Raw genomic sequence first — 14,844 nt, forward strand, 5'->3', positions numbered from 1 at the left:
TACAAGCTCTACAACATTTATAGGATTTAATTGGGCTAAAACAGGAATTAAAAACCAACCCTACACGCCTCCACGCGCCACCCACAGTAGCGGCGCGTGGGGTCCACCAAATTTTGGCAGCACCACCTACTCAACAGACCCAACACTTTTCACAACTACAAGAAATTCCAATTTTACCTTTAAGTGCTCGAGATTGGCCGGTGAAGAAAACCCAGAAATTTTCCAAGAACCCTAGGATCGGGTTTTGATCGATTCTCCCTCTACACAACAAATCGTGGCTCAAGGCTAGGGGCAAAATGATCCTTGGCAAAAACCGCACCTTCGACGGTGGTTTGGTGGCCGGAAACGGCCGGAATCACCGGAAATCGACCAAACCTCCGTTCGGCTACAGTAAACTTCGCGGCTCAATTCCGAGCTCCTCTGGCTGAGCCACCGCAAAACACCACCCCAGGCATGACAAGGAGGAGGAGGCGAGCCTGCCGGTGCTCGGATTCCGTCGTGGGGTGGCCGGAAACGGAAGAATTCGCCGGTGGAAGAAAACGGGCAGAAGGGAAAGGAAAGTCGGGGAAGAAGAGAGCGAAAATTCAGTAGATTTCCGAAAATGGAAATCTACCACAGTAACTCAGCTATTTATAGAAAGTTACCGTGAACAGTAACCATGAACAGTACTTTAATCTTTCGCTTATAACTTTCGCATACGAACTCCGATTTTTACGAACCAAGTATGCACGCGCTCGGTTTAATGTCCTCTACGACTTCCATGAAGAAAGTTTCCTCAAATTTTGACCCGAACGAAAAGTCAACTTTTTAGGGCCACTAAAAGTACTGAAACGACAGTAAAAGTGAAAGTAAAGGTCGTTTACCGTCCAAATGACTAGTAAATGGGTAAATTTAGATACGAGATGTAACACTTAGTATCTCTGTCTGAAGTAATGGTGCTAGGAATACCATGCAATCTTACGATCTCCCGAAAATAAATATGAGCAATATGACTAGCATCCATTGTCTTCTTGCAAGGCACAAAATGCGCCATTTTTGAGAAACGATCCACCACCACCAAAATTGAATCATATCCCTGCTGTGTTCTTGGTAAGCCCAGAATGAAATCCATACTCACATCTACCCATGGAGCTTGAGGTTCAGGCAAGGGTGTGTAAAGCCCTGTGTTTTGACTACGACTTTTAGCCAAATGACAAACTCTACAACGTTGAACATACCTTAACACCTCTTTCGACAACTTAGGCCAATAGAATTTTTCACTAACCAGGGCTAGAGTTTTATCTCGTCCAAAATGGCCTCCTAAACCACCACCATGTTGTTCCTCGATGATCCAAAGCCGCAAGGAGCAATCAGGAATGCATAGACGGCTTCCCTTGAACAAGTACCCCTCCTTGACATGAAAGTCATCTGTAGGATTTGATGCTAAACACTCTGCCCATATACTCCCGAAATCAGGATCTTCCCTATATAACTCCTTTAATTTCTCAAACCCAACTACTTGAACTCCCATGATGGATAGCAAGGCCTCCTTGCGACTAAGTGCATTTGTTACTTTATTTTGAACCCCAGATTTATGTTTGATCCCAAAGTCATACTCCTGGAGCTCTTCTACCCACTGTGCATGCCTTCGGTTTAGCTTATGTTGGCCGTTAATAAACTTCAATGCTTCATGGTCAGAGTAAAGAACAAACTCTTTGTAGATTAAATATTGTCGCCACTGCCGAAGAGCCTGCATAATTGCATAAAATTCAACATCATAAGTGGAGTACCGTCGCCTTGTCTCGTTGAGTTTTTCACTGAAAAATGCTATCGGCTTCCCTTCTTGACTTAAAACTGCCCCCACTCCAATTTTTGATGCATCACAATCCACCTCTAAGACTTTCTGGAAATCGGGTAATACCAAAACAGGGGCTTCAGTGATAGCCTGTTTTATTGCTTGAAAACTCTTCTCCGCTGCCTTGGTCCATTTAAATGTGTTGCTCTTCAAACAATCAGTCAGGGGAGCAACAATGGAACTAAAGTTTCTAATAAATCTGCGATAGAAGGAAGCTAGTCCGTGAAAGCTACGAACATCGTGTATGGATTGTGGTGTTGACCATTCTAGAATTGCCTCAACCTTTTTTTTGTCTACTTTAATACCATCAGCAGAAATAACATAGCCAAGAAATATTAAGCTCTCAGTAAGGAACTCACATTTCTTCAAGTTGGCATAGAGTTTTTGCTCCCTGAGCACTTCAAAAACCTTCTTCAAGTGGTTAATATGTTGAGATGCATCGGGGCTATAAACAAGAATATCATCAAAATACACCACGACAAATTTTCCGATATATATATGGACGAAATACCTGGTTCATCAAGCGCATGAATGTGCTTGGGGCATTTGTTAAACCGAATGGCATGACCAACCATTCAAATAAGCCATCCCGAGTTTTGAAGGCTGTTTTCCACTCATCACCAGGCCGCATCCTTATCTGATGATAGCCGCTCCTCAAATCAATTTTTGAAAATATTTTTCCCCCTGATAAATGATCCAACATGTCATCCAAGCGAGGGATGGGAAATCTGTACTTCACTGTAATTTTATTGATGGCCCTACTATCGACACACATACGCCATGTCCCATCTTTCTTTGGTGTGAGCAATGCTGGGACTGCACATGGGCTCATACTCTCACGGATCACCCCTTTTTGTAGCAATTCTGTCACCTGTCTGTTCAGCTCCTCATATTCATGTGGACTCATACGATAGTGAGGTCTATTGGGCAGGCTAGAACCTGGGATAAGGTCAATATGGTGTTGGATATCTCTCATAGGGGGTAACCCTGCAGGTAACTCATCCGGAACAACATCACCAAATTCCTGTAGAATGGAAGTTAACTCAGAAGGAATATTGCAATTATCTAGACCTGTGTCTTTCACCATTAGTAAGTATAATTCTCCACCACTTTCTTCTGATTCTTCAAGAAATTTGCTCATAGATAGGAAGCTGCTATTCTCCTTTTTGATTGCCTTAGGGTTGTTCTCAGACTTTGATGGTCCCAAGATTACTTTTACATCATCCTTGACGAAGCTATAAGTATTTTTATATCCATCATGCACTGCTCTTCTATCGAACTGCCAAGGACGTCCCAACAACAAGTGACATGCATCCATTGGAGCCACATCACACCACTGCACATCCTGATACTTGTTGCCAATAGAAAATGCCACTAAACATCGCTGGTTGACAACCACATCATTCCCTTTTTTGAACCACGAGAGCTTATAAGATTCTGGCTTTCGCTCTGTCTTCAAGTTAAGTTTATCAAACATCTCTTGTGACACTATATTTTCACAACTTCCCCCATCAATAATAACATGACATACCTTCCCATTAGAAGTGCATTTAGTATGAAAGATGTTGTGCCTCAACCAATTGGGACTGTCTTCTACTTTTGTTGTATTCATCACTCTTCGGATCACCAATGACTCACCATGGTCACTCCAGGTGATTTCTTCATCAACTTCTTCATTGTAGTCATCATACACAGGTGGTCCATTCATTTGATCACTTGTCTCGCCAAATTCTTCTACTAAGCCGACAATTCTTCGATTAGGACATTCAAATGCAATATGTCCTAGTCCAGAGCATTTAAAACACTTGACATTCTTCCTACCTCCATCCTTAATAGTGCGGCTCTCTTGGGATAGATGTTTCTGTACTTCTGCTGGCTTTCCAGGCTCTACACCTGCTGTCATCTTTGTGGCCCCAAACCTTTTTTGCTCTAAATCATCTCCACCAGGACGCTTATAGCGTGGCCTTTGCTGTTTCTCTATCTGAATCGCCAACTTATACACATCATTGTAGGACCAATATGGATGCAGCACCAGAACATCATGTATTTCTTTCCTTAACCCTCCGAGGTATCGTGCAATAGTTTGCTCTTCAGTTTCAGTCACAGCACATCTCATGGTTAAGAGATCAAACTCTTCTGTAAAGTCATCAACAGATCGCAGGCCTTGCTTCAAGCCATGCAATTTTAGAAAGTTTATCTTGAATATAATTGTCTGGTAAGTATTTCTCCCTCATTGCTTTCTTCATCTTTTCCCAGGACTTGATCTGTGGTTTTCCCAAGCGTTCTCGTCGACCTTTCAGCTGTTCCCACCACGCAGAGGCATTTTTTTATTAGTTTGATTGCAACCATCTTCACCTTGTCTTCATCAGAAACTACTTTATAGTCAAAGACACGCTCCACAGTATTGAGCCAATTGATAAACACATATGGCTGGATCCTCCCTTCAAATTCTGGCAGGTCCACCTTCATGTCAAAAGGTTTGTTGCATCCCTCTTCACCTGGCTCACCCAACGGAGCACGGCGGTGAAAGGGGTTTTCCTCCCGCTCCCCGTCGAAACGCCCTCTGTTATGACCTTGAGTTTTGATGCGAGCCATTCGATCCATAAGCTGTTGAAGAACCCTTTAGATTTCCTCCATGTCGTTGTTGTCATTGTCATGACCCTTCACTCGGAATCCTCCCCAACCACGCCTGTTGTGAGCCATGGAATCCACCACCTCCAACCGAGCTCTGGTACCAACTGATGAGGATGACACTCCACAAAGCACGGCTCTAAAGCAAAGGAACAACACCACACCAGAAACAAAGGAACAACAACTATAATATGCTGCCAAAGCTGCACTTTAATATTCAATATATCAATGAGCCCCAAGGGCTTACAATTACTAGGTTAAATCAGTGTTTTCAAAGGCGATGCCGAGGCGAGCCCGGGGCGCGCTCCGGTGTGAGGCGACGGTAAATCGCCTTGCCGGTCCAAACTAAGACGCGCTACTGGAAAAGCGTACGAAAAAGCGATGGGGCGCTTGTTTTTGCAGAAGGCGAGCTGTGATGCGGCCTGGGCGCAAGGAAGAAGGTGAAGTCGTGGGTCCCTTTTTTTTTTCTTTCATCTTTTGCATCAAAACGACGTGGGTTTGAGTTAATTGCTCAAGTATATTGCTTTAAACGACCTCCTTTATACGACGTCGTCTTTGGCAATTAATTAAAGCAACAAAACGACGTCTTTTATAACCTCATTTTACCTCCTTTTCTTTCTATTTAATAATCATTCTGTATTATTCAGCCAGCAAGGTCATTTGGAATTAATTTACTAAAGTTTGTTGTAACCAATATAGACATTTTTATACATCAGCAATAGAACTGATAGAACTTATATTGCTAGTAGTACCATGATAATTGCAGATACACTTGAATATTTGAAAATATATTATTTTTGTGGATTTCTTCCTTTGTTTTAACTTAAATATTTTCTTATATTGTCTATAATTATAATGTATTATTATAATATTTTCGGGAAAGGCGATCGCCTCAACGCCTTGAGGCACTCGCCTCGCGAGGCTTTAACAAGTCGCCTTCGCCTTCGCTTTCGCATTTGAAAACATTGGGTTAAATAGAACCAGCGTTCTACTTGAAGGGAAACTAATGAAAACAAAAGATATCCAAAGATACTACTTCTATCAGCAATTAAAGACAAAATCTGCTATGAATCAAAACAATAAAATAAAAATATCCTGCACTACTTTCTAACATAATCATTAAGATAAGGTGGGATTTTAACACTTCTCTTAGGCCTGCACGTTGCATCAGTAGATGCTCCTGCATCAATAAAGTGGATAAAATTCTGTCACTTTGTTTTCCAAGTTATCATTGAAGATACACTGCAGTCTGAAACTTTACCAGAACAACAGTGCTTCAGTTTCTTCAGCCATTTGATACCTAGTGATAAATTTTCCAACAGAAGTCAGTACATTATGATTTTGATATAAATTCTTAGCTCATTCATATATAATTAAAGACAAGGATATATTAATATTGATTTTCCTGGGTTACCTTGCGAGAGATAAAAGATCAGAAGCATGCTCGACTGCTTTTGTCACTCTGAACTCTCTGCTATATGATAGTTTAGTAAAAATATTCCGTTGTTTGGATTAAAGAGTATGTTTAATAATAGCCAAAAAAAAGTAAATAGTATAGGCAATTTATATTTTTGCCATTTTCCTATTGATTTTATGTTTTCAAGACTAAAGAGTATGTTTAATAATATCCGAGAAATAAAATAAAAAACTGAGAAAACAGCGTTTAAATTCAGAAAGAAAGAAAAACACACTACATTATTGGATTTCGCTACGGTGCTTAATTATGAGCACTTTTTACTAGAGATAAACATTTAATTCAGTAACTTAAACTGTTGTAATGTTGAGATAGACGGTATAAGTTTCATCCATGAAGCTTGACAATGGTTGTAGAAGAAAATTCCGATGCTTCCCTTGGGCAACAAAGCTGATAGGATGATACTGACTTATGCCACTCTTCATTACAAAGCTGGCTGCCTGTTTGAATCCATCGTTTGACGATTTTGAACTGCAACCGAGCTTCAAGGCTGCTTTAACCTCCAACTCCGAGCTATACACAAAGCAACCCTTGTCACTTTCTGACTCCAAGGAGACCGAGGCAGACTTTCCATCCAAACCTGGAACCAAGCGAAAAACTATGTTCTCCTTGCTACTTGAAGAATCTGCTATCACAAGGTTCTTGTCTTTCTTTTGATGCCCAAGAACCTTCCCAGGAAGATCAAACAGTTCTAGCATGACTGATTTTCCAATAGCATCTTGTGCTTTGAAATCTTTTGTTGATAAATCATCTAAAATGAGTCTGAAAGTGGCATGAACAGCAGCAACAGTGCCTACATCCGGAAAGTTGTCTAGTTCGATCGACTGGTTTAAATTGGCCAAGGCAAAATTTGAGTTTTCGAACTCTTGGGAGAAAGAAACCAAATAATTATTGTGCGAAAAAGGGAGTGGAGTTATCCAGTCTGAAAGATTAGTTGACTTAGTTTGGATGTCCCAGTTACCACTGGTATGAGCCGCAAGTAGAACTGGACCATAAAGAATTGCTTGGACTGAAGCATACTCTGCCCGGTCATCTGAGTTTATTCAAAAGCACATAGTCAGTTCTACATCATTTATGACAAAATCTTTTGCTGCAACAACATACTTTTGTATAGGAATGGATTCTATCAAGTGTACCTTTAATAGGTTCTGTTCTCAGACTAATGGGTAGTTCAAGAGTTACTGTGTCACCATGGCTCCATTTATTTGGGATTGGTAGAAAACTACCTGCATCCCACAAACAGATAAAATCAATTATGTCTATATTCTGCACCTGAAAGTTTCAAATGAACCATTCAATAATAATGAGCCCTGGTGGAGTGAATTAGAAATTGAAAAAAATAATATGATATTATGATATTATCTCATACCTGGAGCTGATGGATGCAGATTTCGACCATTCAATGCTGCCTTTGCACCATCTGAATCTGTCCAAATTGGCATTCGCAAGTTCACGGTAGATGATTTGCCTGTCCCCTGAATCATTTAGTCAAACATAAGAAGCATGTTTTGCAAATAAACACATGAGATTTGGTTTTTGTTATGGGACAAGCCACCAAAATCAAGCACACGCATGTAAATGAGGATAGAATTAAACCAATATAAAGTATAACAGATCTGTGCATGATAATTGTGTGTTCAAATGATGAATTCCAACAGTCGAAGATATGAACCATACGAGATTGTTAATGTTGAAGCCATAGTCAATATGATTTGTACCTTCGTGGAAGAAAATGTTAACGTGATTCTAAGGTAAGGATCCCAGGAATTGATGTTACCAACTGTCTGATTAAGTACGACTTGCCCAGATTTCCAATCAAGCAAGCTTGATATATACTGGATAATGTAAAGACCAGGAGTTTCCCCTTCCTCTTCAAAATATATGGAATCTCCTAACTTTGAGAATGATTCAATCCCTACAAAAGCATCGAGAAGTAATACAGTAATGAGATTTATTAGGCAGTACCAACGAGGCAGCAATGGAAACAAGCAAGCATATGAGGAGGATGTAAAAATCATGAAACTTTTCAAGCAAGTTGGTGGAATCTGAAATCCCTAAAAGAAAATGTTAGAAGGGACAGTCGATCTCATACCAGTACCATAGCAGCACCAGAAATGGCCAAATGGTGATCCCCAACCAAAATAACTCACGGACTTGGACTGTCCACGGCCTAGTGGGAGGAAGTAGATCATAACTCCAGGCTCAGTTCCTCTTTGGATACCTAGAACACCATTTGTTAGAGCTCGCTCATAATAATCCGCATACGCAGTTTCTTTGGTCCATCTAAACAGGTTGCGAGAGACCTACAAGATGATTGCGAATTGCCAAAGTTGAAGAAGCAGTGGTGAGTTATGATAAATAACTTGATAATTATGAAGTGAATGGAGAATGCACAAATTTTTCCTCCCAGAATTGTTCGTCTTTCAACAATAAACTAAAATCCGACAGAAGATATCTTGTAATGTATCACAGAAGCCTCTGCATTAGTAGGGGGAACGCAGACCACAGCCAGGGTCTTTCTTTGTAGCAAGAATAGATAACTGATTTAAAAAAAAAATTATCACCAGCCAAGGTGTTTCTTTAATTGATAATTGCAAAAAGCATACCTTCAGCATGCTATAAGTTGAGCACGATTCCTCATTGTCTGATCGTAGATAGGTCCCCAATCTTTTAGGTTCCTGCCTGCTCACAGTTTGAGGAAAGCAAATAAATCAGAGCAATTCTGGAATAAGAACCTAGTCTGAAAGAAACAAGCATAACTCGATAAAAGGATGCATCTAGACTTTCTAACTGCTTGTCCTCAGGTTAGCATTGGAGATTTAAGCACAAGGAAGAGCTTATGATGAATAAACTGATATCGAAACTTTAATTTGCTGAATTCTAGTACCAATGCTCGCCGACTGATGTCCCTCCTGTTGCATAGCTGTGAGAAGAGTTAACAATGTCCATAAAGAAAATCCCCATTTCCTGAGAATTTCAGATTTTTGAGAAGTGTTAGCATTAAAGTCTTCCCTAATAACCTGAACCTTCAGAGAAATAATAGACTACTAATGGCATGTGTTACTGATATACGAATAGACAAGAGAAAGTTATTTTTGTTCCTTTTTTTTTTTTTCTCGGTCAAGAGACATGATGGTAGTTTAAAGACGAAGAAACGCAAGTGCAATGTAATATCCAAAAGAGAAGTATAACATCCCTACAAACACACATGAATGCAAGGGGAGCCAATTTGCAAGCACAAACATAAACAGTACATTGGTACTCGATCAGTTATTTGTTGAGAACTGTAATTTACATACTCCACAATTTATTAAAAGCGCGCATTTACCTTATAAAGTGGATCACCAGTGACTTCATAGCGCTTTTGAGCACCAATGACAATTGCAATATGCGTGTTAGCGTGAAAATAAGATATGTCATCAGCCTACAAGTATAAAAGCTACTTGATGAGAGGCATTACAAGATATAAGTTTCAGATAAACTAAAAATTTAATTGTCCTAGATATAGAAAGAGACAGAAAAAGCCAGAACCAGTGAATGTTCTTCCCACTTTTTCAGATCATAATCATTCGCCAAAAGTCCCAAAAGTATTTCCAAGTTAAATATAGATGAATTACATGTAAGAACTTTACCACTTAGATTCTTTGTATTATTATATAATTTTGTCAGGACTTGGGAGCCTTATTAGTTTCTCTTTGGTGCAAATACTGAATTCCTTATGGTGTTTGCTCTCTGCTTACTAAAGTAATACAAAATATTTAAAGTATCTTAGGGCTACCTAGAGATATTGAATAGAAAACTACGGTTACCTGCACCGACAACAATCCTAGAAAGCAGGGTTTGTCAAAAAGATGAGCCAACAATAAATGCTTTGTATCTCCCTGAGCATAGCAACATGAAAGGTTGATGATGTCACCACCCAACATTCACATATTAGAAGTACTTAACAGCAATTACTTAACAAAATATCTGAATTCGAGAAAAGGTGCTTGATCGTAATTACTTACCGTGATAGCATATAATTTATAAAGAATGTCATTCATGCCACCGGGTTCTGCATCGAGTGACAGATAATGTTTTGCTATACTGTACTTCGATATCACATTCTGAACACGTTTGTAAAAGTACTCAACCATCCATTTCATCATACTAAAAGCTTGATCACTACCAGCAAGTGTATACTGATCCAACAGGCCTGCCAAGATCTGTCAAAGTAGACAAGTTGAAAATCTAAACATATGACTCTCTGAATCAAACTGAAGTATTTACTCTAGTGAAACAAACCATTAGATTCTACCTTGTGAATGGTATAATAAGGAACCCAGACAGGTGTATGAGCTTCAACGCGATCAAATTCCTCAGTTGGAAAAGCCGAAAGATATCCACTGCCAATTTCCTTCTGACAAAGAGAAAGACTCGACACAATCCCGGACATCTTCTCTTTGAGAGTATCATTATGAGTGCTGGCCCACATCATTGCTGAAGCACTCAAATAATGCCCTTCAAGATACAAAAGCAAGTTCCTTGGTATACACTATACAATATGATTTTCAGAAACTAAAAATGGAAATTTAATAATCCAAAAGGCACATAACCATTTTATCTTTGATGGTATCATTATGAGAGTCTGTTGCATATTATTCATTCTCTCCATAATAATCCCAAAAAAAAAAAAAAAAAAAAACCACCATTCTCCAAAGTAAAGTGGACGTACTCAGAAGTACGTAGCTCCCTTTCTTAAATTGTATACAACATATGGAATCTAATGAAGCTTGACACAAAATTGAAAGCAGCTCTAATAAAATCACAATCAGAGTATGAGAACACAAGGTCAATGAAGAAGACCAATTAACATGTAATGAAATGAAAATTACAGAAAAGCTGTAATGAGCCATGCAAATAATGTTAACGGAGAAAACAAAACAATGAGTTAGCAAGTATGACTAACCTACAAAATGACCCCGCAGTTCACTAGTTGACGCCTCCCACGAACTTGTAGCATCATATGGTTCCCCAGGGGTTTCTAAACCAGCTGTCTTTCGAAAGTTCCAAAGTAAATTATCCGAATCCAACATCAACAGGTACTCTAGATTTGTTTGCTGTGCCTTCCCATGTTGTGAAGTTGGATCCAACCTCACATCATGCAATGACACTTCCTTGAGAAGACCTCCAGGGGCCCCAGGACCACCACCGGAGGTTTTCATCTTCCGGTACATCACTGACCACTCATATCCATCTTCCTCCCTCAACATCTTTCTTGGGTGCAACTTCAACCGAGCAGAATCATCACTTGGTGTCAAGTGATAGTGTGAGAGCACCATATTCTTCAAAGTTTCGTTTTTGGAAGCATAAACAGCGTTTGTACACTCCCTAGCCTCAGCCAAACCACATCCACATACACATACCAGAAAAATCACAAACACAGATGACATATTAATAAACCCAAAACCCTTCATTTCCATAAAAAAAATACTCCAAATTCCCAAATGTGATTGAAAACAGGCAAAACAAGTACAAAGACAACAACTTTATAGCCAAATATTGTTCAAATCCAACTCCCAACAATCAATTATTCAACTTTAACAAAAACCCAGAAAGCGTAATCTCTTGACACTCGAAAAGACATCAACTTAATTTGAGTTCAATGTGTCTGAGCAAAACCCAGAAGACAGTGAAGTGACGTCCAAGTACAGTGAACTAGGGAGAAAAGCACTACAAAACCCACAAGAATTGAACTGAAACGAGTATAAGAGAAAAATGAAAGACTATGAATAAGTTAAAAGTAGAAGCACATGTGAGAGTGAGAGTGAGGGCTTATATATATACATGCATACCTACATAAAAGCACAGAGAATGGGATAAGCTAAAATCAAAGATAGCAACTTATCCGAAATCAGTTAAGTATGGTTTATCGTGTAAACTAGAATTTATCCACAATTTTGTTTGAAGTTATTTACTGCATCTATATGGAGATCACAGAGACAGAAAGATATGTGAGAATCCGTATACGTCATCTTTTGAGGGAGCTGACCAACAGAGATTTCGTGGTTGAAGGAAGATGATGAGAAGGAAGAGACAAAGCGCGGTGACATCGCTCTTTGTTTTCGCTCCTCTTTTAACTGAAATTTGTCTTTTTTTTTTTTTTTTGGGTGGCTAGTGTATGTCGATAGGTGTTAAAAAAAATGATAAAACTTTTACTTGACCCAAAAAAAAAGTGATGAAAACTGATTGCATTCTTCAATTATGTGTCTTTCTCTTTGTATTGGGGGTTGTTAAAAGGAGCTTCAATTTCATGGTCACGATGTAAAAATTTAACAGTATTTTGCTCAGATAGATAATCACTAAGAGAAGAAGAGTGGATCTCAAAATTTTCATCAAAATGTGGATCACAAAATTTTAATCAGAATAAATATTTGTTACTTGGTCCATGTAAGAGTCTCATTTACCTACTCAATCTGTTATACTCAATTGTATCCAACAGTAGATAATAGTAAGGAAAATTAATAGATTAAAACTGTTTTTTCATTATCCATTATTCCATTATGTGATTTAAAATAAATGGCAGTTGAGCTTATGTAAGATAATTCAAACTGTTTTTTCATTATCTACTATGTGATTTAAAACAAATGGTAGTTGAACATAACTGATCAAGATAATTCATTGAGTATGTTAAGATAATTGGTCTACGAAGAGCTTATAATTTTCAAATCTCACTTACTAATCTGGTTAATTTGGTGCACAACAGCTGAAAAAATGGATTCCGTACACTTGCAACATCAACAAATTACAATCTCCTTAAAGAAAACCTAACGAGTTTAGACAAATAATTAGAAGGTTTTAAGAAATCAGTTACAATATAACAGTATAAGTAAAGTTGCAACCTATATTTAACATCCTAAAAGTTGGATTAACCAAAACTATAACATACCTTGACCTGTGGGATTTATGTATTTTTGGTAAAGCAACTTTCTCTTATTTCTATAATATGTCCCATCCATTAAGATGTATAGTCCATTCAGTTGCACAAATGCGAGCTATGTATCAAAATATCAAACTATAACATACCTTGTCCTGCATGCGGGATTTGAGTTGCGCTTTTTGTAATTGCGCGTTTGAGGAAGACCTTCATACCAGCAGTCTTTGGGTTTGAAAGTGAAAAGGGTGGCTGGAAGTAGTTTGGGGTGGTGGGTGCCGAACGTTATTGATATGCTGCATGGTGGTCAATGTGAGATCTTCCTCGTGCAATTGTGGGTATGCTTGGGATTTCATAGTCTCTTGATGCATGCTTATTACGTACTTGTTAATGCTCAAAGTTTGGCGGTAGCCAAACCTTCGTTTAACGCGGGTCCGATGGGCGGACCCCTACTCTGTGGACTTGGTGATCTTCGCTAACTGTCAAACGAAGGACAGGGCGTCAGAGGGAGACCGCGTTGTGCGGTCTTCACTTCTCCGATGCCTAAGTCAGTCAATGCATATAGACAACATAACAATAAATGAGTAGTAAATGCGTAATTAATGAGGAGAGAGGAGAGAACATTTTATAGGTGAGGAGGAGGCTGATCTTCTCCTTGTTTTCAATATGGGACTGATGTGCTTCAGTCCCCAGCGTCAGGAGCTTCTGATGCTATCTTGGCACGGCGCGTGGCGGCGCGTCGGCTGTGATCTGGGGGTGATCCGAGGCTCAGGCTGTAGCTCGCCTGGCTATGTATCCGTACGCTATTCCTTTGGCGGGAATCAGTACCTCTGGCGGTACCATGAGCATAGCTCATTATAGCTAATTATGCTTGTAAATGCACATGTATGTACAGTACTCATACTCTTGCATGACTTTCGGGGTACTCATATCTCAAAACACACTCAAGAGGCTAGGTGAGTGTTGTGGAGATCCACACAAGGCACATATATAGTTGAAAGGCATGTGACTTTGGGTATTAGGCTCACATTGTTGATAAGTTCACTCCGACTAGACACCCTTCTACTGTCGGACCAGACACCCATCTACCGTCGGACTGGATTTTGGGCCCGAAAAGCCTGAAGACCGAACCGACCCGTTTAGGATCGGTTTCCACTTTTGAAAAAGCCCGAACTAGCCTGGACAGATTGTTTCGGGCTCGGTCTCAATCTTACCAAATTTAGGGCCCGGCCAGACCCGAGCCCATGCCTACTCTAGACTGCATCCAATACAGATGAATCTTTTTTGTTAATTGCAATACTATGACTCCCCTGCCACATAATTTCTTTCCTTTTCAGGTTTTGTCTAATTGATTGTATAGTTTTTCTTCCTATTATACTCTTTCGTGAGGCAATCCGTCTGCATCAAAAAGTCTATTATACCCTCACATTCCTTTTTTTTTTTTTCCTTAATTTCTTTTTTCTTTTTTTTCTCTATTTTTTTATTTTATTTTTTTTCTTTCACTTATCGAGACTTCTCTCTCAACCCCTCAAATCTCGCTGCCCCAAACTCTAAGCCACTGATTGATCTCACCTCCCCTTGAAGCCCAAGGAACCCGCCTAGCTTCAACCTTATCTCCATCTATCCCACCTCTTTCAAGCTCAACCTCCGGATCCTCGACGCCGACAACTTCGAATTGGTGAGACGAAGAACATGGATGCAAGGAAAGGTCAGAGAAGTAGAAAAATTACCAGGAGATTTCCAGATTTTACGAATTTGTAGACTTGGTGTTTTTGCAGAAGCACTCGAAGATCGAGACCCATATCAATCTTCTTGATCAAAAACATAGATTGAAACGCAGCCGGTTGGGACTTGATGGCTTGCGCTCAGATCGAGTCTAGAAATACGGAGGCGTTTTGCTTCTCGATTTGCAACAACGTCTCTGACGAGTTCTTCAAGGTTGGCGCCTCGATTCTCTGGTGAGTTCTTATGCAATGTGTGATTTTCTTTTGT

General features: G+C 39.5%; 1 protein-coding gene across 1 annotated transcript; it reads right to left on the reverse strand.

The window, feature by feature from the left end:
* Positions 1–6,177: 6,177 nt before the first annotated feature.
* LOC133733197 (uncharacterized) lies at positions 6,178–11,711 on the reverse strand. The gene is made up of 12 exons (XM_062160826.1): positions 10,888–11,711; positions 10,237–10,439; positions 9,947–10,144; positions 9,749–9,820; positions 9,268–9,363; positions 8,827–8,906; positions 8,546–8,621; positions 8,032–8,242; positions 7,658–7,854; positions 7,309–7,414; positions 7,076–7,165; positions 6,178–6,972 (listed from the first exon to the last, which is right to left on the reverse strand). The coding sequence occupies exons 1-12, from the start codon at positions 11,399–11,401 to the stop codon at positions 6,230–6,232; spliced, it is 2,586 nt and encodes an 861-aa protein (XP_062016810.1). The 5' UTR covers positions 11,402–11,711; the 3' UTR covers positions 6,178–6,229.
* Between the last annotated feature and the right edge of the window lie 3,133 nt (positions 11,712–14,844).

The sequence above is a fragment of the Rosa rugosa genome, chromosome 2 (assembly GCF_958449725.1).
Source record: "Rosa rugosa chromosome 2, drRosRugo1.1, whole genome shotgun sequence".
Classification (NCBI taxonomy): domain Eukaryota; kingdom Viridiplantae; phylum Streptophyta; class Magnoliopsida; order Rosales; family Rosaceae; genus Rosa; species Rosa rugosa.